This window comes from Rhincodon typus, chromosome 20 (genome assembly GCF_021869965.1).
Source record: "Rhincodon typus isolate 14 chromosome 20, sRhiTyp1.1, whole genome shotgun sequence".
NCBI classification, from domain to species: domain Eukaryota; kingdom Metazoa; phylum Chordata; class Chondrichthyes; order Orectolobiformes; family Rhincodontidae; genus Rhincodon; species Rhincodon typus.
The window spans coordinates 2,275,450-2,298,153 of record NC_063351.1 but is presented as its reverse complement, the minus strand read 5'-3'; the positions used below and the strand labels follow the sequence as shown (position 1 = coordinate 2,298,153).

The 22,704-nt window shown below is 43.0% G+C and overlaps 1 protein-coding gene across 1 annotated transcript in view; it reads left to right on the top strand.

Annotated features, from left to right (window-relative positions):
* pkd2l1 (polycystic kidney disease 2-like 1) overlaps window positions 1-22,704 on the top strand; it is a 72,461-nt gene that overhangs the window by 13,115 nt on the left and 36,642 nt on the right. The window contains exon 3 of the mRNA XM_020515156.1: window positions 7,170-7,297. Within this exon, the coding sequence (XP_020370745.1) occupies window positions 7,170-7,297 (128 nt within the window). The remainder of the gene's footprint in view (window positions 1-7,169; window positions 7,298-22,704) is intronic.

The following is a 22,704-nucleotide window of genomic DNA, read 5'->3' as shown; positions in this document are numbered from 1 at the left end:
ACATATAAAATTATGAAGGGAATAGATAAGATAGGAGCAGGGAGGTTGTTTCCACTGGCGGGTGAAACTAGAAGTAGAGACATAGCCTCAAAATAAGGGGGAGCAGATTTAGGACATGGTTGAGGAGGAACTTCTCCCAAAGGGTTGTGAATCTGTGAAATTTCCTGCCCTGTGAAGCAGTTGAGCCTACCTTGTTGAATGTTTTTAAGGCCAAGGTAGATAGATATTTGAACAGTAAAAGAATTAAGGGTTATGGAGAGCAGGCAGGGAAGTGAAGCTGACTCCACAAAAAGATCAGCCATGGTCTTATTGAATGGTAGAGCAGGCTCAATGTGCCAGAAAGCCAACTCCTGCTTTATTTCTTAATGTCTTATCTCACTCACACACACACACATGCACGCACATGCGTGCGCACATACATACACACATGCACACACACACGCGCATGTGTGCATACACACATGCACACACATGCATGTATGCACACACACACAGACATGCACGCGCACACACACAGACACACACATACACATTCGCACACACGCACACAAACACTCAGGATGTCATTTGCGACTTGTGGTTGTATCAGGTCTGTGCAGAAAACATGCACGTGGATTTTGCAAATGACAATACATTTCGGGATTTTGGAAAGAGAATGGGAGATTGAGTTGGAGTCAGAAAGCAAGAAGAACAAGGACTGGTTTCTGAAGTCAGGGTAGGGCGATTTTAGGGAGCAGACAACTCGTGACCTTAGAAAACCATTGTGAAACTCAGCCACCAAGGGGCTGAGCAAGGGAGGTGCATTTTCACAAGAATGAAGTGTGAAGTAGATCTCATCAGAAAAGTGAGCTTGGAATGAGCATGAGAGGGATTTGGAAAGACAGGGGTTTCAGCTGTAGGCAACGTGCAGGAGACTCAGTGAAAGTTTGGTTTTGTCTGATAAACTTGGTGGGTGGTACATTGCAGCAAAGGCTGCTCAAAGGATGGTCTTGTAACACCAAAGATACAAGAGCTTCCCATTCATTCATTGCTTGCATAAAGGGACAAGAGAGAGCGATTTAAGGAGACAGACCAAGGTATTGAGTAGAAACCCAGTTTTAGCTTTGTGAAGTGAGTGCATAATTCAGAAAATTACAGAAATTCTTGCTTATCTGATAGAGTTTAAAATTGTCAGTAGGTGAGATCTGGGAGTAGGTTGCACTCTAAGGAAGAGGAGAAAATAAACAAAGGAGTTTCATCCTAAAATTGACCCGCATGGGCAGTTTGCAGTGTATAACTTCAGGAAAGTTGGTTGATTCGAATGCCCTGATGGTTATTCTGCTCTTGTCAGGGAGACGCATTGTTTTATTGTTTGTCATGTGTACAAGCGGAAGCTGAACAAACACCATCTGTTCATCTCTTCTGAATTTTTCTATATGCTAAATGTGATCCATTCATTATAATTAATCATGGCTTCAGATTACAATTTTGACTTTATACAAAGGAAGGTAATGATTTTCTATATTACCCTGCATCAAAACAGCAGAATTGTGTTAGTGTTTTTTTCAAGCAATAATGTCTATTGTAATCTGCTATTGAATGAATTTCTATCTGCAAGGAGGTGATATGTGTGCACACTTTGTGTTCATGTTTTGAAACATCCTTTACTTCTGGGCAAAATTAATGGTGAGGGTGATGCATTATATTTAATAGTAAAACACACTAAATAGCACTTTTGTATCATTGTCTCTCCACAAAACCATTAATTTGCTATCTCTGATGGACACATGTAATGATTTAACATTTACTGCTAAACATTTGTATTCTAATAAAAGGGAATTAACCTATGATTCATGCATCCAATGCAGTAACAAATATTTGGGGATTGTGCACTCGGTGTTACTGAAGCAATTTAGAAGGCCCGAAGTAAAATAAATGAGATGAATATCTGATACATCAGAACAGAAGGTGTGTCTGATAAAGAGACTTCCTAGCTGAAACAGCTGGTAGTATTTTTAAGGCTGACATTTCCAAGCAGAAGAATGAAGAAATGTACTCTGGCATTGGGTGATAGCTCTGTCTTTACGATTTAATTGATGACTGTCAGCCTGCCTTAAATTTTGATTTTATTTTGTTTGTTGCTTTCAGATTCTTTATCCTGAAGGGTTCCCAGTTTAACCAATGCTTCTCTCCATCCCGACTTCAAAAATTCGTCAGCAATTAATAGGATCATCGGTCTCATTTTCAGGGATTTTTAAAAAATAATCCTAACACCGCCCTTATTATCACAAATGGGAAGCAAGTCACCAGGACAAACTACTGAATGAATTAATTCTTTTTTGAGACTATTAACTTTCAAACTGACAGGAAACAGGGCTTCATTCACTCAAAGAGCATCAATAAGCTTGGATATCAATATAGTCCACCCAAAACTACAGAATTACATGCATATTGCCTGCTAAATTGCTCCCGCTCTGTGAGAGGTTTAATAAGAATTAACTTGTACAAAACGTGCATATGCTGATATAAATGCCATCTAAGTTTTAAGGTTCACATCCTCCACTTCCATTTCAATAAACTCTTCTGCCTTCAATTTTCACACCCATTAGTCACATTTTACTGCTATTTTCCCAATTTTCTTGACACATGTCCTTTTACGCAAGGATTTCTCACAGCTTTTCACAATTCTCTGCGCAATTACAACAATGTCCATTTGCATGATGTTACATTTGAAGCATCTTTCAGCCTGGTTGGCCAGAATTTTCCTTTTAAATACATAGTTTTTCATGTGACTTAACTCACATTGGGTGTATGGTATCATCCAAAACAAAAACACAATACTGCATAAGCTGGAAATTTGAAATAAAAAACAGAAAATGCTGGAAAAACTCAGCAAGTCTGGTAATAGCGATGAAGAGATGTTTTGAGTCCAGTATGACTCCTGTTCAGAATTCATACTGGATTCCGAAATTTCGCCTCATCTCAATCCTAAATGGCCACATATCCTTAGATTGTGACCCTTAGTTCTGGACGCCCCAGTCATCGGGAACACTCTTCCTGTGTTTACCTTTTCTAGTCCTGTTAGAATTTTCTAGGTTTTTATGAGATCCCCTTGCATTCTTCTAAACTTCAATGAATACAGTGAATTGATCCAGTTTCTCTTCACATGTCAGTGCTGCCATGCCAAGAATCAGTCTGATAAACTTTTGTTGCACTTCCTCCGTAACCACAGCACCCTTTTCCAGATAAGGAGCACAAATTGGCACACGATACTCCAGATATGGTCTCACCAGTGCTCTGTACCATTTCAACAAGGCATTCCTGTTCTTGTGCTTGAATGCTTTCTCTATGAAGGTCAACAAACCATTTTACCTTCTTGCTGCACCTGTATGCTTCTCTTCAGCAACTGGTACACAAGGACAGCCAGGTCTCTGCACCTCCCCCTTTCCCAATCACCATTCAGATAATCTGCCTTCCTGATTTTGCCTCCAAAGTGGATAGCTTGACACTTACCCACATTATACATCATCTGCTATGCATTTGCCAACTCATTCAACTTGCCCAAATCATTCTGAAGCATCACTGGCCCACCCAGCTTTGTGTCATGTACAAACTTGGTGGTATTATATTAGTCATCCAGATCATTAATATATATATTGTGAATTGCTGAGGTCCAGGCACTGATCTCTGTGGTACCCCTCTAGTCACTGGCTGCCATTTAGAAAAAGGCCCATTTCTTTTGACTCTTTGTTCCCTGTCTGCCACCCATGTATCCACATCAGAATGCTTTGCTGAATTACATTGCTTTCATTTTACATGCTGATCTGTTATGTGGGACCTTATGGAAAAGCTTGTGAAAGTCCAAATAAACCATATCCACAGGCTTATCAACTCTACAGGTTGCATTCTTGAAAAATTGCAGTAGATTTTTCAAACATGATTTTGCTTTTGTAAGTCCATGCTGACTGTGTCTGATTCTATTAAAATAACTCCACAGAGGCTGGTATCCTGTCACCAAGTTACCCTTTATTTACACGTAGAGAGTCCTTGACACTGATCCAGTTTCTTCAGAGCCAGCTCTCAGAGTGAACAGAACCTCTGACTGCTGTTCTTATCTGTCAGCCAGGGCTCCTCGATTGGACCAGATTAACAGCCCCAATCAGGGAACTCACATTCTATGAGGTCCACCTATGAGGCTGACCCTGTTACAATCACTTTTCCTGTCACTGTTTTCCAAATGCTCTGCTTTTAAATCATTTACATTGATATATAGGCAAGTATGCCACTTGATGTCTTACATTAGGCTCAATCTTGATGAACAAGGAATTGATTTATTACATAAATTTGACAGCAAGTTACATTACACCTAAGATACATGCTTGTCTGTTGTGAAACATTAGGGTGAACTTAAGAGTAAGTTCACATGGCTACTTTAGCTACATGCTGTAAACACAAAGAGCAACCATTAAGGCACGCACTGAGGCTGTGATCTGAGGCAAGGGTAGTTAGTGCATGGTTGGAACCTTCCAGCTTTGAGCAAACGTGTGTGAAGTGCATCAGCTGTGACATCAGCAACCTGCAAGCTATGTTTGGGATGATGGTTTTTTTTTAGCATGGAAGAGTGTGTTAGTTATTTTGCAAAAAAAAGACTTTTGTTACAAACTAATGCCTGTTGTTTTGTATCAATTTAAATGCTGCAGAATCTGGGAAATAAATGCTTTCCTTATACATTGTGGCTTTAACATTTAGGGAGAATTGATCATTTTGGGGATATTGATGAATTCTTCCAATTCTGCTTTTGTTTGTGTTTCAGTGTAAGTGCGTGTCCCTACTCAGACATCACAAATAAGTGCCACTGTGGGACTGCTCCAACCTAATCACTGATTCTGTAAGAATGAAAAGATGGGCCCAAGAAATGAGCTGAATGGAGCCCTGGAGGAAAACAAGCTATTCTGGACCCTATCCCTGTTCCAGGTTGGGGGGTGGTGGGGTGTTGAGGAGGTCGTTGGGTGGACTGGTAGAATTGGGGTGGCACAGTGGCTCAGTGGTTAGCACTGCTGCCTCACAGCACCAAGCGCCTGGGTTCAATTCCACCCTCAGGTGACTGTCTGTGTGGAGATTGCACATTCTCCCCGTGTCTGTGTGGGTTTCCTCCAGGTGCTCCTGTTTCCTCCCACAGTGCAGAGATGTGCAGGCTAGGTGGATTGGCCATACTAAATTGCCCATAGTGTTCAGGGATGTGCAGCTTAGGTGGGTTATAAGGGGATGGGTCCGAGTGGGATGTGGTGAGAGTCAGTGTGGACTTGTTGGGCTGAAGGGCCTGTTTCTACACTGATGGGATTCTAAATCTAAGTCAATTCTGCTTGGCTGATTTTTCTTGAACTCGCTACATGTCTTTTTTTATCCTATCCAGTTTCTCCGTCAGTAAGTTCACTAATAGATTCAAGCAGTGTTTAGATGTTAGCCGTTCTAGATGTGCTTAATATTGAGGGAAATAGATTGTATTCACTCAAAGCCCTGTTACCACTTAATCACCGAAGAAGTAAAGATCTACGTTTTAAGCTAATGGTGTTAAAGGATAACAAGTCTCCTGGCCCTGATGGAATGCAGCTCAGGCTGCTAAAACAGATGGTGTGGGAGATAGCAAGTGTGCTCCTGGTAATTTACCAAAATTTGTTGGACTCTGGAGCAGTTCCAGCAGATTGGAAAACAGCAAATATGACACCACTATTTAAAAAAGGTGGCAATCAAAAGGCAGATAACTTTAGACCCATTAGATTAGCTTCTGCAGCAGGGAAAATGCTTGAATCTATAATCAAGAAAGAAATAGCAAGATATCCGGACAGAAATTGTCTCATCGGGCAGACGCAGCATGGGTTCATGAAAGGCAGGTCATGTTTAACTACTTTACTGGAATTCTTTGAGGACATTACAAGCGTAGTGGACAATAGGGAACTGTTGTGGTGTATCTGGATTTCCAGAAGGCATTCAACAAGGTGCCACATAAAAGGCTGCTGCATAAGATAAATGTGCACAACTTTATGGGTAAAGTATTAGCATGGATAGAAGGTTGGTTAACTAACAGAAAGCAAAGAATGGGGATCTGTTTGGCGATTAGTGGCTAGTGGTGTGCCTCAGCGATTAGTGTTGGGACTGTAATTGTGTACAATTTACATAGATAATTTAGAATTGGAGGCCAAGTGCAATGTGTCAAAGTTCACAGATGACACTCAGATGAGTGGTAGAGCTAAGTGTGCAGAGGGCTATAGATAGGTTAAGTAAGTGGGCACAGGTCTGGCAGATGGAGTACAATGTTGGTAAATGTGAGGTCATCTATTTTGGTAGGAAAAACAGCAAAATGGACTATTATTTAAATGGTGAAAAATTGCAGCATGCTTCTGTACAGAGGGACATGAGTGTCCTTGTGCATGAATCACAAAACATGTTGGTTTGCAGGTGCAGCAGGTAATTAAGAAGGCAAATGGAATATTGTCCTTCATTGCTACGGGGATAGAGTTTAAAAACAGGGAGATTATGCTTCAGCTGTGTAATGTGCTGCTGAGACTATTCCTGGAGTACTGTGTGCAGTTTTGGTCTCCTTACTTCAGAAAGGATGTACTGGCACAGGAGCGGGAGCAGAAGAGGTTCACTAGGTTTATTCCAGAGTTGATAAGGTTGGCTTACGAGAAGAGATTGAGTAGACTGGGACTATACTCATTGGAATTCAGAAGGATGAGGGGGGATCTTTTAGAAACATGTAAAGTTATGAAGGGAATAGATAAGATAGGAGCTGGGAGGTGGTTTTCACTGGCAGATAAAACTAGAATTAGAGGGCATAGGCTCAAAATAATGGGGGGCAGATTTAGGACTGAGTTGAGGAGGAACTTCTTCTCCCAAAGGGTTGTGAATCTATAGAATTCCCTGCCCAGTGAAGCAGTTGAGGCTTCCTCATTGAATGTTTTTATGACAACGATAGATGGATTTTTGAACGGTAAGAGAGTTAAGAGTTATGGTGAGTGTGCAGGTAAGTGGAGCTAACTCCGCAAAAAGATCAGCCATGATCTTTTTGAAAGGCAGAGCAGGCTATTTCTTATCTTATCTTCTTTACTATTCAAAATATAGGTTAGTTACAGTTCATTGGTAATTGGTCCCATGTAATTAGTAATCTGTGACCTTTTCTTTTTTTTTAGTGACCTATGGAATGACCAGTTCAAATGCCTATTACTACACTAAGGTCATGTCAAACCTTTTCCTGTCAACTGCAGTAGATACAGGGGTCACCTTTCAAACCATCCACAGCATGGCTGACTTCTGGAGTGTGAGTAGAGCTCAATGAATCCAGTACAATACATTTTTGTTAAAACTTCTACAATGCCTCATGTATTATATCATCTTCATTAATCAGAGCAAGTGCAACAAAGTACTCATAATAAACATTTGATGAGTTTGCAAAAGACCTTTTCGAGGAGCCTTGTGTTTTCAGTGATAATGTACTGTGGAATGAATATATAAATGAGCAATTTTAACTTAATATTGTAACAAAGTGTAAATAACTGACCGAGTCCTTTGTATTGAAGAGACAAGATCTGTATATCCTCCGAACGTTCATAAAAACCTGAGGAGCTGTCAATTGTGGTTCCCTCATAAAATTGAGATACTGCGGATACTTTATAATATTCAATGACGATGTATTTCTACAGCTGCCATCACCTTCAGAGTTCCTGCTGCAGCATCAGACAATGGCGAGTTGTTGCAATAGGTACAGAGACATTGTCATAAACTTTGGGTTAGCTTCACAGGATGGACTTGACCAGAGTCATGACTGAGACACGGAGGAGTGAGGGTATTGTCACTCTAGTCCAACCACTCCACAGCTTACCGCATGACTTCAAACATATTCCTCCACTTACCAAGAGTATCCATTTTAAATCACAAGGTATGTCAACCAGGTTTCACAATAATCGTTTATAATCAAAACAAAGCTGATTCAGTTCTCATGTGCACACAAACGCACACACACACATTCACACACTCACACACAATCTCTATCTCTCACACACACAGACACTCTCACCCACACTCTCTCTCACATACACACTCCTTCTCATACATGCACACAGACACACTCCTATTCTCATGCACCCACACACACACATACACACACATTCTCTCTCACACACGTGCTCACTAACACACACTCTCACACACACACAAACACACCCACACTCATGCACACTCTGTCTCTCTCACACACTCACTCATACACACTCTCTCATGCACACACACACACACACACACTCACACTCAAAAAATGCTCACTCATACACACTCTCACACACGCATACACTTCTAGACTCACACAACCACGCACTCTCACAAGCGTTCACTCTCACTCACACACATATACTCACATCCACACAGACAGACAGACACACACACACCAACCACACACACATTTTCATCCATGTTCTCTCATACATGTACATGTGCACACTCCCATTCTAACACACCCACACACACATACTCTCACACACACACAGACACTATCACATAAACTCACTTTCTCACACACACACTCTCACACAGAAACTCACATGCACTCACTCATACACACACACACTCACTCTCACTTCACATGCAGAGATGCACAGAAACTCACACTCACATACACAAGTACACATACTGTCATTCTCACACACACACTTGCACACACATACAAACACACACACTTTCTCACACATTCATATTGCACAGACACACACAGACTCTCTCTCTCTCACACATGCACACACACGCAGTCACTCACACACACAGTCACTCTCACACACACACACACACACACACACAGTCACTCACGCACACACACACACACACACAGTCACTCACACACACACACGCAGTCAACTCACGCACACACATACACACACACAGTCACTCACACACACACAGTCACTCAGGCACACACATCCACACACACAGTCACACTCACACACACACACAGTCACTCACACAAACACACAGTCACTCATGCACACACAGAAACACACACAGTCACTCACACACACACACACAGATGCATACACACACACAGTCACTCACACACACACACACACACACATACACACAGTCACTCACGCACACAAGTTTCAAGAAAAGATGAAAAAAATTGAATTGTCTGCAGAAATGGTTCTCCATTCAACCCTCAGATGAGTGCTCTCACACTCCAAAAAGCTGCAGCTTTACTCAATGTCCTGGCTGCAGGCCATTCTCCTGCCCAGGGTTTCACCTCTTGTGGTTATCCCTTTTCATCTAACTCCCTCACCCTGACCCACAGGCTGTATCTGAGCTGCTGGTGCCTCTGCCTTCAGCGTCATGGTCTTTCTTTCATCTTCCTCCATCTCCAGCCAGGTCCATCAGGGGCGAAAGAAAACAGAACAAGAATGATATTGTGCGATGGCAGAGAGGAGGGGACACAGCAACACCCTGCTACCACCTGCAACTTGTAAGACAGGAGAGTTTGTGGCTGAGGGATGAATAGGGATGAGGATTCCACCCTTGGGCGACTGTGTGGAGTTTGTACATTCTCCCCGTGTCTGTGTGGGTTTCCTCTGGGTGCTCAGGTTTGATCTCACAGTCCAAAGATGTGCAGGTGAGGGTGGATTGGCCATGCTAAATTGTCCAGAGTGTCCAGTGACGTGTAGGTTGGGTGGATTAGCCATGAGATATGCAAAGTTACAGAGGTAGGCTCTGGATCTGGTTGGGATCCTCTTCAGAGGGTCAGGGAAGACCTGATAGGCCAAATGGCCTCTTTCCACACTGTAGAGATTCTGTGATTAACTCTGAGGATATTAACATCTTTCATAAGTTCAGTCACACAGTTTGTCACAACCTCAGCAACAGCCATTACAATAATAACCAATACTACCTCCTCCCTGGTTTTAGGGCATATACGGGCACATCTGCCTCATTCTGGTTAGCTCCCCTTTGTATGAGTCTGTTGGATGTAGGCCTCGCTGCCTAGGTCAGTATTTATTCTGCATCCCTTGAGATGGTGGTGGTGAACTGCCTTCTTGACCTGCTGCAGTCCTTGTGCTATACATTGACCCACAATGCCATAGGGGGGGAATTCTGAAGGAGCAGCAATATATTTCCAAGTCAAAATGGTAAGCGACTTGGAGGGGAGCCTGCAGGGGCTGGTGTTCACATGTATCTCCTGCCCTTGTCCTTCTAGATGAAAGTGTTCGTGGGTTTGGAAGATGTTGACTTGGTGAATTTCTGCAGTGCATCTTGTAGATTGTACACATTGCTGCTACTGAGCATGGGTTTTGAAGAAAAGATGGTGGATGTAGTGCCAATCAAGCGGGCTGCTTTGTCCTGGATGATGTGAAGCTTCTTGAGTGTTGTTGGGGCTGCACTCATCCAGGGAAGTGGGGAGTATTCCAACACACGCCTGACTTATGCTTTGAACATAAAAGCTAGGTGCAGGAGTAGGCGGTTCAGCCCCTTGAACCTGCTCTGCAATTTAATACAATCATGGCTGATCTCACCGCAGCTCTCCATAACCCTTCAAACCATTACTAATTAAAAATCTGTCCATCTCCTCTTTAAATTTATTCAGTGTCCCAGCATCCACCGCATTCTAGGGTAATGCATTCCACAGAATCACAGCTGTCTGACAGAAGTAATTCCTTCTCGGCTCTGTTTGAAATCTGCCACTACTCAGCCTAAAACTATCACCCCTCATTCTAGAGGGGTGACAGGCTTTGGGGAGTCAGGAGGTGAGTTACTTGCTGCAGAATTTCCAAACTCTGACTTGCTGTAGTATCCTCTCTATTTATATGGTGAGTCCAGTTGAGTTACTGGTCAATGGTAACACCTGGGCAGTTGATAGCAGGGAATTCAGTGATGGTAATGCCATTGAATGTTTTTATTTCAGATCTACAGCATCCGTTGTGTGCATTCAAATACACGTTAACTTTTATAACCTCTAACCTTATCTGTTGATGCACTAATAGGTTTGTTCTGTCTATTCCTTCCTGTCCTGGTCAGTTTATTATTTCCCACTTTAATGCAGTTCTGTCATGCCTCGTCTGTACTCCCTGATTTACCATATCTTCTCAAATTTGACCTGTTATCCCAAATTCCTAGTTCAGTGTGTGAATGTGCACTTGATACGTTTGCACACAAATAAAACAGTGAAGTATATAATAGATTGTGGGAATGGTTTTTGATTGCTGTGAGAGTTTTACTGCTGTAGTTATTGACTAGGAGCTGATGTTTGTTAGTTAATCATATGGGTAACAGTTTTACCTGCCTTGTGAGTAAGGTGTTTTCAACTAAAATTACAGAAAGGTCATTAACACAGACAACTAATGCTAGCATGTAGAAAGTGCTCTGTCACAAATTTTACATTTTCAGACAGGAACATTGTCCAGTCTTTATATTGACTGACCTAGAGCAATTTGTGTTGGAGAATACTGAATTAAGGAGAGAAACCTGGAATTGCTCAGCTTTTAGTTTTATGAAATGTTAACAGCAGAAAAATGTTATCTGACATTGTGTTGTAACTGGTTAGTGGTGCTAGTTGAAATGAAAATCACAGCATTCATAACGTTCTGTATTTCTACACAAAACAGAAAAAAAAGTCATATTTATTCAGACAAATGGATTGGAAACGTTCGGGCTGTTTTTTTGGGGGAAGAGGAAGCTGAGAGGAGATTTGATCGAGGTGTTTTGAAATCAAGAGCAGTCTGGACCGATCAATCGGGAGAAACTGTTCCCATTGGCGAGGGGAATCGAGAAGAGGGGCCACAGATTAAATGCGATTGGCAAAAGAAGCAACGGTGACAGGAGAAAATACTTCCTGGTGTAGAGAGTGGAATGGACTGCCTGAGAGTGTGGTGGGGGAAGCGGGTTCAATCAAGACATTCGAGAGAGAATTGGATTGTTATCTGAAAAGGATGTGGTGGGTTGTAGGGAGAGGACAGGGGATCGCTCAGTGAATTGCTAATTGAAGAGCCAGCGCGGTCACGAAGGGGCAAATCGCCTTCTTAGAACATAGAACATAGAACATTACAGCGCAGTACAGGCCCTTCGGCCCTCGATGTTGCGCCGACCTGTGAAACCAATCTGAAGCCCATCTAACCTAAACTATTCCATTATCATCCATATGTTTATCCAATGATCATTTAAATGCCCTTAAAGTTGGCGAGTCTACTATTTTTGCAGGCAGGGCATTCCACGCCCTTACTACTCTCTGAGTAAAGAACCTACCTCTGACATCTGTCCTATATCTATCACCCCTCAATTTAAAGCTATGTCCCCTCGTGCTAGCCATCACCATCCAAGGAAAAAGGCTCCCACTGTCCACCCTATCTAATCCTCTGATCATCTTGTATGTCTCTATCAAGTCACCTCTTAACCTTCTTCTCTCTAACGAAAACAGCCTCAAGACCCTCAGCCTTTCCTCATAAGACCTTCCCTCCATACCAGGCAACATCCTGGTAAATCTCCTCTGCACCCTTTCCAATGCTTCCACATCCTTCCTATAATGCGGTGACCAGAACTGTACGCAATATTCCAAGTGCGGCCGCACCAGAGTTTTGTACAGCTGCAACATGACCTCATGGCTCCAAGACTCAATCCCTCTACCAATAAAACCTAACATACTGTACGCCTTCTTAACAACGCTATCAACCTGGGTGGCAACTTTCAGTGATCTATGCACATGGACACCGAGATCTTTCTGCTCATCCACACTACCAAGAATCTTACCATTAGCCCAGTACTCTATATTCCTGTTACTCCTTCCAAAGTGAATCACCTCACACTTTTCCGCATTAAACTCCATTTGCCACCTCTCAGCCCAGCTCTGCAGCTTATCTGTGTCCCTCTGTAACCTGCAACATCCTTCCGCACTATCCACAACTCCACCGACTTTGGTGTCATCCGCAAATTTACTAACCCATCCTTCTACGCCCTCATCCAAGTCATTTATAAAAATTACAAACAGCAGTGGCCCCAAAACAGATCCTTGAGGTACACCACTAGTAACTGAACTCCAGGATGAACATTTCCCATCAACCACCACCCTCTGTCTTCTTACAGCTAGCCAATTTCTGATCCAAACCGCTAAATCACCCTCAATCCCATGCCTCCGTATTTTCTGCAATAGCCTACCATGGGGAACCTTATCAAACGCTTTACTGAAATCCATATACACCACATCAACCACTTTACTCTCATCCACCTGTTTGGTCACCTTCTACACTGTCATTATTCAGCAATTGCAGAATGACTGAATACAATGCATTCTCCTGCTATTCTCCCCGGCCAGCCTGAGCTGGATTACCCGACCATCAGAACTGGAGCACCAGCGGTGAATGAGGAATGTGATGGACCTCTCTCAACCTTCCCCAACCGTGATCCCACTGAGATTCCTGCTGGATGAGAAAATCTACAGGAGGCTATGATTGCAGCGAGGGGAGAGGCTGCTCTGATTCACAATCCCCCCAAATCTCCAAATTTCTCACCAACTCGGTTGCTAAATGCCAGGCATTGTATTCGCACTTCAGGGACAGCGTGAGGGAGCCGAGTCAGTGAAGGTCATGCCCACCTCTCAGCGCCAGGAGGCAGTCACATCACAGAAACTGAAAGGTGTTACATTCGCACTGCAGTTTAAATTTCTCAAAGATATCTTCTTTCGTTTATACTTTGTTAAGAAAATAAAAGGCGTCCATCTGACAGAAGAATAATCCGCTGGTAGGACGAAGTCTCAGCCAAATGCAGGAAGGCGATGATGCACTTTTAAACGTCCTGACGATATCAGCCAGCAAATGATTAGATTTCTTGAAAGCTAGTGCTGAAAGTGTAACAGTGACAGAACTACAAAGCAAGGAATTCATTCCATACAGCTCCCCAACAGAATGTAGGACATCAGTAAATTCTTCAACTTATTCTTCAATCAGCTCATGATGCCGTGGGCAAAATCCATGTACTGTATGTTAAAGAGTGAATGTGCATTTAGTTAACAGCTTATTGCACTGTCTGGGACATTCCGAAATTAACTCTTGCAGCATAGTCACTGTGGGTTTAGAATTTAAATTGTCCCATCAAAGGGGCTTTAGAGGTGAGGTGCTGGGGAAATTCAGCGAGCTGTGGACCAGGACAATTCCCAGACCCTGTTCCATCTCCGAGTGGGATTCCCATGGAAATTAGCAACCATCTCCTCAGAGCTGGGCAAACAATTCAACCAACAGAGGCTCCACTCAAAGGCCATTCTCAGACGCTGCTGGTATTGTCTCTGTGTCACCCAGGACACCCTGTGAACCATCCCAAAAACCCCCTTCCAACTGTTGCCTCTTGACATTCAGTATCATTATCATCACTGAATCCCCCACTATTCCCCTTTCAGAAGTTCTATCTCTGTATCTCCTTGTGTCACAGGAAGTAACAAGTAACAGCAGCTTACTTCTCTTCCATGCTTGTTTCCAGCATACTGAACTTTTAAAGGGTTTTAAAGACATCACTTAGATGCATATAATGTTATGGACTGGACAAAACCCCCTCAAAATATATCAAGGAGGTAGCCTAGACCCTAATGCTTTATTTTGTTTAGAAGCAAGTGTAAGGCACTGAGTTTTAGATGTGATTCGATTAGTCTACCGCTAGGCTTTAAGCAAAACACACTTTATTCTTACAAACAAAAAAAGAAGAATTGACGTAATTTAAACTCCATTGAAATACTTAATGAAATAATATATTATTTAACAATTAATCATCAACTGTTCCAATACATCCCATTACACACCCTTGGCAAAGGCAAATTCAGCAAAAACAGATTTTCCTCATGTGCTATCTCCCTTCCAGTCTGGAAGAAACAATTTAGCAGCAGAGAGAGAACCCTAGCTTTTAGCTGCAGCAGAGAGAGAGCTATATCTATCAGTTTCAACAGCCAACTCCAAACCCCAACAGAAAGCAAAATCAAAACCCTTGGTCTGTGTGAGCCTGACTCAACCATTCATGCTTCTTTTGCCCAATTTGAAAACCCACGCAAGGAGCTCAAAGCTGTTTACCCACAGCTTCTGAAGCAGACATTCTGATGCCACTATGGCAACACCTCTCTGCCAGAGAAACAGTACAGAACACATCTCTCTTGAAAGCACAGTACTGTCACAATAAGCAAAATATCAGAAACCCTGTGACACTCACTTCCCTTCTTAACACACACACAATTTAGAAATGCAAATGGAACTTAAACCATACATGATTCAGTCCACTTTAGAATACAAGTTTCCAAATAATAAATAATAGAACCACAGGAACAGCTATTTCAAGCCTATTCCACCATTCATTATGATCATGGATGACCCAACACTCCAATGCCTTAAACTCACCGCATCCCCATAACCCAGTATATTGAATCAGAATCAGAAATATCTCAGACTCTACCTTAAATTCCACAGTCCTCTGTGGTAGAGAATTCCAAAAGTTCACAACCCTCTGAAAATGTGATTTCTCCCCGTCTCAGACCTAACTGGGATCCCCGGTTATTATTTTCAAATTGTGTCCCCGGTTAACCCAAGACTCCCCAACCAGGGAAATATCTAACCTGTATCAATCCTGTCTGTATCTTTAGGTATTTTGTAAGTTTCTTTGAGATCACCTCTCATTCTTCAAAATCCTGGAGAATACAGGCCCAGTTTACTCAACCTCTCTTCATAGGACAGTCCAACCACCCTGGGAACAAGTCTGGGAAATCTTTGCTGCACTCTTTCTCTGGCAATAAAACCTTTTCTGAGATAGGGAAGACAAAACTGCACACAGTATTCCAGGTGCAGACTAACCAGGCTGCTATACAATTGAAGCTAGACTTTGCTACTCCTGCACTCAAATCCTCTTCAATAAACATTCCATTTCCTTTAGAGCTTACAGTACCTGCAAGTTAGCTTTTAGTAACTTGTCTACAAGGGCACCCAGGTCCCTTCGTACATTAACATTTCTGATCTCTTACCATCTAAGAAATACTTTGCACATCTGTTTTTCCTACAGACATGGTAATCTCAAATCTTTCCTCATTGTATTTCTTCTGCCATGTTTTTAGCCAAACACTAAGCCTATCTGAATCCTCATGAAACTGTTTTATATCTTTCTCACAACACACATTCCCACTTGGCTTTGTACCATCCGCAAATTTGGAAATATTTCTTTTGGTCTCCACCTCCAAATCATTGATATACATTGTGAACAACTGGACCCAAATATTGACCCTTTCAGTGCCCACTAGTTACAGACTGCCAACATGGGACTGACCCATTTATTTCTGCTCTTGACTTTCTGTCTGATCACCCAATCATTAATCCATGCCAGTACATTACCTCCCATTCAGTATGGTTTAATGTTCCTAACCAGACTTTTGTCTGGGACTATACAAAAAGTCTTTTGAAAATGCAAATTTACTACATCCATCAGTTCAACTTTTCTCAATTTTGTCAGCAACATATTCAAAAATCTCCAACAAATTTGTCACAATCAATCCATAAATCAATGCTGACTATCGTTATCAGTCAAGTAAAAACCAAAAGAATTGCAGATGCTGTAAATCAGAAACTAAAACAGAAATTGCCAGAAAAACTCAGCAGGTCTGGCAGCATCTGTGGAGAGAAATCAGAGTTAACATTTCGGGTCAAGTGACCCAGTTCTGAGGAAGGGTCACTCAACCAAAACATTGATTATCATCCAAGTGTCTGTTTATCTAATCTTTATTTAATAGATTCTAGTATTTTCTCTTCTCCTAATGTAAGGCTAACAAGTCTTTAGTTCATTGTTTCTTTCTCTCTTGCTCTCTCCTTAAGTACTGAGGTTATATTTGCTACTTTTCAGTCCACAGGATTCATTTCAGAATCTATTGAATTTTGGACATTAATCACCAATGCATCGACTATCTCAGCACAATGTCCCTCACCACTCTGGGAGGCAGACAATCAGGTTCCAGAGGTTTATCAACTTTCAGCTCCATTGATTTGTCCAGTACAATCTTCTTACTGAAGCTACTTTCCTTCAACTCTACATTTGCCCCAACCAGTTGGATCTGTAATTCTGGGAGATTTATGAATCTTTTCTCAGTGAAAACAGACACAAAGGAGTCATTTAGCTTCTCTGCCATTTCTGTACTCCCCATTATTAATTCTCCTGATTCTGCCTGTATTGGGCCCACATTCTATTAACCCAAACATTTCCTTTATATACCTAAAGAAGCCTTTACAGACCATTTTTCTGTTTTTACTAGATTGCATCCATACACTATTCTGCTAATAACATAACATGAATCATAGGATCACTTCAGAGCAGATAGGGGTCATTCAGCTTATTGAGTCTGCACAACCATCCCAAAAGTGTTCTACCCAGACCCAAAACCCCACCTTATCCCTGTAACCCCAGATTTCCCATGGCCCACCCACCTAACCTGCACATCTTTGGACTGTGGGAGGAAACCCATGCAGACGCAGGGAGAACATGCAAACTCCTCACAGACAGTCACCTGTGGGTGGAATCAAACCCAGGCCCCTGGTGCTGTGAGGCAGTAGTGCTAACCACTGAGCCACTGTGTCACCCAAAGCATGAGCATTCATTGAACAGGATGCCTTGCAGATGACTGAGTTTTAGATGGGGGTGTTTCTGGCTTGGGATTTTGAAGGAGGCTACACATTCTGGAAAGATAGTCTGGTACTGACCAATCTCCATCCCAATCCAAAGCAAGCCATAATTTCAGAACTAGAAAATAGGGATTATCATAATATCGACTTCACAATATTATCACCACAAGAGCGGGAGCAGGCAGCACAATGTGATCTCAAGCCCCAAGATGGGGAGGTTGAGCCCTTGTAAAGATGTGGGCCCAGCGTGGCCAAGCACTTATAGATTGTGGTGTTGAACTGTTCATTGTATTTCTGCCTTTTGGTAAGAAAAATTGTAACATTTAACCTTTTAACATTGTTTTCCTTATTTTTCTGCTTTGTATCTAAGATTCTGTGCTTTAGGTACCTTTGTACCTAAGATGGTGCCGTAAGTGGCAACTTGTAAACTTTTCACTGTACTCGTGTCGGTACATGTGACAATAAATCTAACTCAGTTACAGAGCCAAAGTTCAGAAAAGCAAACTGCTTTAGCATCAGTCAAGGGGACTGAAACCTCTCAGGGTAGATTTCCGAATGTGGATTCCTGTTTAGGGGTTCAGCCAAGAGTGAGTGCAGATCAAGGATTTGAACAGGTCCAGGATGTGGCAGGTCCATTGCTATCTGCCCGCATTCTGGATCTGGTAGCCCAGCAGGCAAAGGTAATTTTGTGATTTTTATGAATTAAACTGGGTAGATGGTGAAACCTGTGGTTCCTGTTGTTATGGTGTTGATGTGACCCCTCACCTTTTGGTTAATGGTGAGTCCCAAGGTGGTGGTGATGATGATGACTCAGTGATGTTGTTGGATTACTTATTTCTGTGTTGGGCTTTGGTTCGTGTGTGTGTGTGTGTGCGTGTGTGCGCGCGTGTGTGTGTGTTACCTGCCACCTGCTCGCCAGCTCCCCCTGTTGATCAGTGGAGACTCCTTCATTCTGAAGCAGTTGTGAATGAAACCTAGAAAGTCAGAGTAGGCCATGCAGCCCCTCAAGCCTGCACCACTGTTCAATACGATCACGGCTAATCCTCTGTCTCACTGCCATCTTTCTGCTTTCTCCCCACATCCCTTGATGCCTTTCAGGTCTAAAATGTATCTATCTCTTTCTTGAATAAATCCAGCAGCCTGGGCTCCACAATTATCTGTGGCGGAGAATGTCACAATTCACTAAGTGAGGAAATTTTTTCCACATATCATTCCTAAAAGGTCTACCCCATATTCGGAGACTGTGTCCTCTGGTTCTAGACTCCCCAGTCACGGGAAACATCTACCCTACATCTAATCTGTCCAGCCCTGTCACAATTTTATACATTTCAATCAGATCCACTTTAATCTTCTCAACTCCAGTGAGCACAGGCCCAGTCGAACCAACCTCTCCTCATGACCCAGTCTTGCTCTTCTCTGTATCCATGGTAAACCTTTGCTGCACTCCCTCTACAGCAGCTATATCCTTTCTTAGGTAGGGAGACCAAAACTGTATACAATACTCCAGGTCTTAGCAAGACCCTGTATAACCGCAGAAAGACATTCCTACTTCTGAACTCATCCTCAAACCCATCCAAATACTCCAAATGGAGGGCCCTTGATGAAGCAACTGAAGATGGTTGGAGTGAACATGATTTTGGATTGAAGTTACTGTTTCCTGCCTGTTTTATAGATTACCTTCAGTTACAACAACTAAAATGATATTCTTCCATAATTATAGTCACAGCTGGACTTTTGGTAAGCAGTCCACTTCTGCAGAGGCTTTGTTACTTTTCCAGCTGCAGAGTGGAGTAATGATCTGAGAATGATCTGGTTAGGGGATTGAGAATGGAGCTAAGGAGGCTGGAGTCAAGTTGTTAGAAAATGGCCTGTCCACTGAGCAATGACTGTTTTTCTGTCCTGATGAGCTCTCTTCCAATGCTTGACTCTCGGACGATGGATGCTTGAGGGTTTGGATCGTAGAATATATTGACATGATGGAGTTGCCATCTAATACAGGCTGCAGGAATGTGTGACACATAATGGAACAAGGGAGCAGCTGATGGATATATTCAGTAAGAATTTGTATTGGTTGTATAAAGACAGGGAACCAGTGGGGTGTAATTTTTACAGCGTGTGGGTAAATGCAGACGTGGAATCACATTGTTGGTATTCGCAGCTGTAGGATCTCCTGCGCTGTTGACCATTTGTCACTTTGTGTCTCGGGTTTAATGTGGTACTGGTGCCTTCAGGGATTACTGCTTTTCTCTTGAGCTCTGGTGAGGTTTCATGCCAACAGAGGCTTTGCACGATTAGGTTCTGTATTTCTTATTCATATTGTTGTCAAAGTAATCACAGCGCTTCCTGTTGGAGAGACCAGGGTGCTCTCCATAGGTCTTGGTGGCTACCGTTGACTTTAGGCTTGGGCAGGCTGTATGTGGACCTCCTGGAGGTTGAGAAACTGCCAGTGACCAGAAGGACCACCTTGGGGGGGTATCTTTGAGACTTTTGATGTTAATTGTCTTGCAGAAATGCTTCCACTGTTTGGGAGCAAGTCAGATGGAGATGGTAGATCAGATAAGGTGGTGATTGGTCACATAGTTGCTGAACTCCAATATTCATACAATCCTTACCGTGTAGAAGCAGGCCATTCAGCCCATTGAGTCCACACCGATCCTCAGAAGAGCCCCGTAACCCTGCATTTCCCATGGCTAATCCACCTAGCTTGCACATCCCTGAAGACTACGGGAAATTTAGCATGGTCAATACACCCTAGCCTGCATGTCCTTGGACTGTGGGAGGAAACTGGAGCACCTGGAGGAAACCCACACAGACACGTCTCCACACAGACAGAAGCCCGAGGGTGGAATTGAACCCGGGTCCCTGGTGCTGTGAGGCAGCAGTGCTAACCACTGATCCACCGTGCCACCCAGTTCCAATGATGCTTGTGCATGCACTGTCTCTCACTGACCTTTAGGTCATTGTCAATTCCACCTCTGTAGTGTCTGAGAAAATAGGTCTCTCACTAAACACTAAGATCCTCTTCTGACCATCTCCCATAGCACAAGACCTCCGCCCATTTCTTAAGATCAATGATGAAACCCTAGAAAACATAGACCATGTTCTATATTCTGGGAGCTACCTCTGCCAAAGGCAGATATAGATGGTGAACTTCATCAGTGTACCAGCTCAGCCTTTGGCCACCTGAGGAAAAGAGGTTTTGAGGGGCAGGATGTCAAATTCAAGACTAATGTCATGGTTATCCCAGCAGGAGCAATCCCCATGCTCCAAATGTTTGGAGATTCAGACAATCTACAGCAGGCACCTCTCTCAAAGTCTTGGAGAAGTGCCACCAGACAAGACTTTTCAGGATTCTCACAATCTAGTAGCAAGAAGGAAACTCCTACAATAATGTCCTCTCTCAAGGTAATCTGTCCAGTATCGAGGCAGTAATCAGACAAAACCCAGCTCGGCTGGGTGGGGCACACCGTTCATAATGTCTCACACCAGATTCCTGAAGGAACGGATCAAGTTGGAATGTGGTCCTAACTATAGACTTCCGGGAAGATGGAAGTAACACTTTCAGGATGTCCTTGAAGGATACCTGATCAAACATCCCTGTCATCTCATGGAAGGGTCTAGCTTGAGTTTAACTAAAGTGGAGAAGGTCAATTCTGGAAGACTCCAAAAATATCAAGAGACTGCATTGGGAAAGTGCAGAAATGGAGATGTTGAGGGGGGACAGAGCGGAGGTGCGCAAAGAACAACACATTTAGCCAGCCCTTCCATGTCCATCAAGCAGCACCTCCCCACGTGGGGCAGGGTGAGCAGATCAAGCACTGGACTAAGCAACCAGTTCTGACCCCATCAGCCAGGGGTAGCAGCAAGTCATTCCCAATCTCATAGGTCTGAGGAAGAATCTTGGGTCAAGAACACTTGCCTAGGCTACATCTGTAGTCCATTTAGAATCAAAGTCACATAAGGTGACTGAAATAGGCAAAGACCTTTACATTACCAGTGAATGCAAACTAACTGCTTCATTGAAGGATATTCCAGCTGAAGACTGAGAAGGATCAGATTATAGTTCACCACCTGACTGAAACCCATCATGTTCTGGCAAAGATAAGGTACACTCTTTAGTCCTTTAATATAGGGTAGATGAATTGGTTGAGATGGACACACGGGAGAGGAGGAGGGATGGGCGAAGGAACAGTTTAGATGAAGTGAGATGAATAAGTCACTGGCTGCAGTCAGGTCTAGAGAGACATACGCCTTGTCTCTGTGCAGCTATTTTCCACTCTGGTGCTCCTTTTTAAGGGATGAGGAAACATAGACTACCGTAGGATGTAGGGTGAGTAGCAGTTGCCTGGAAAACAATCTTACTCTTCCAGGATCCGCTGCCAGCAATATCATATCAACTAGACATTAGGTGAGTGAAACTCTTTGTGATTTGTGTAGATGCCAGATAATGTGGTTTCCTCAGGGTCAAACTCCACTATTAATGTGATATGGGCAGAGCAATTCCCTGTGTGATAGCCATGGAAACATGCACCGTGGAGACTAGATTCTTGCGAGACAGATATCTGGAAGTTTATTAACAACTCCAGGTATGTACACTGATATCATCCCAAGTTACATACAGTCTAGGTTTTATGGTTACTTATGTTTCTGTTACACTAAATTAATAACTGCCTCATTGACCAGCTGACTGTTTCTTAACTGATGAACTGTGTGACTGACTATCTGACTGACATCTGACCAACAGACTGGCTGGCTGTGTGACCAATTGTTTGACTGACCGACTGTGACTAACTGACTGTCTGACAGATTGACCTGAATGACTGTGTGACTAACTGACTCTGTGACTGACTGTGTGACTGACTCTGTGACTGACTGTGTGACTGACTGACTGTGTGACTAGCTGTGTGACTGACTGTGTGACTGACTGACTGTGTGACTGACTGTGTAACTGACTGACTGTGTGACTGACTGACTCTGTGACTGACTGTGTGACTGACTGTGTGACTGACTGGCTGTGTGACTGGCTGTGTGACTGACTGACTGTGTGACTGGCTGTGTGACTGACTGTGTG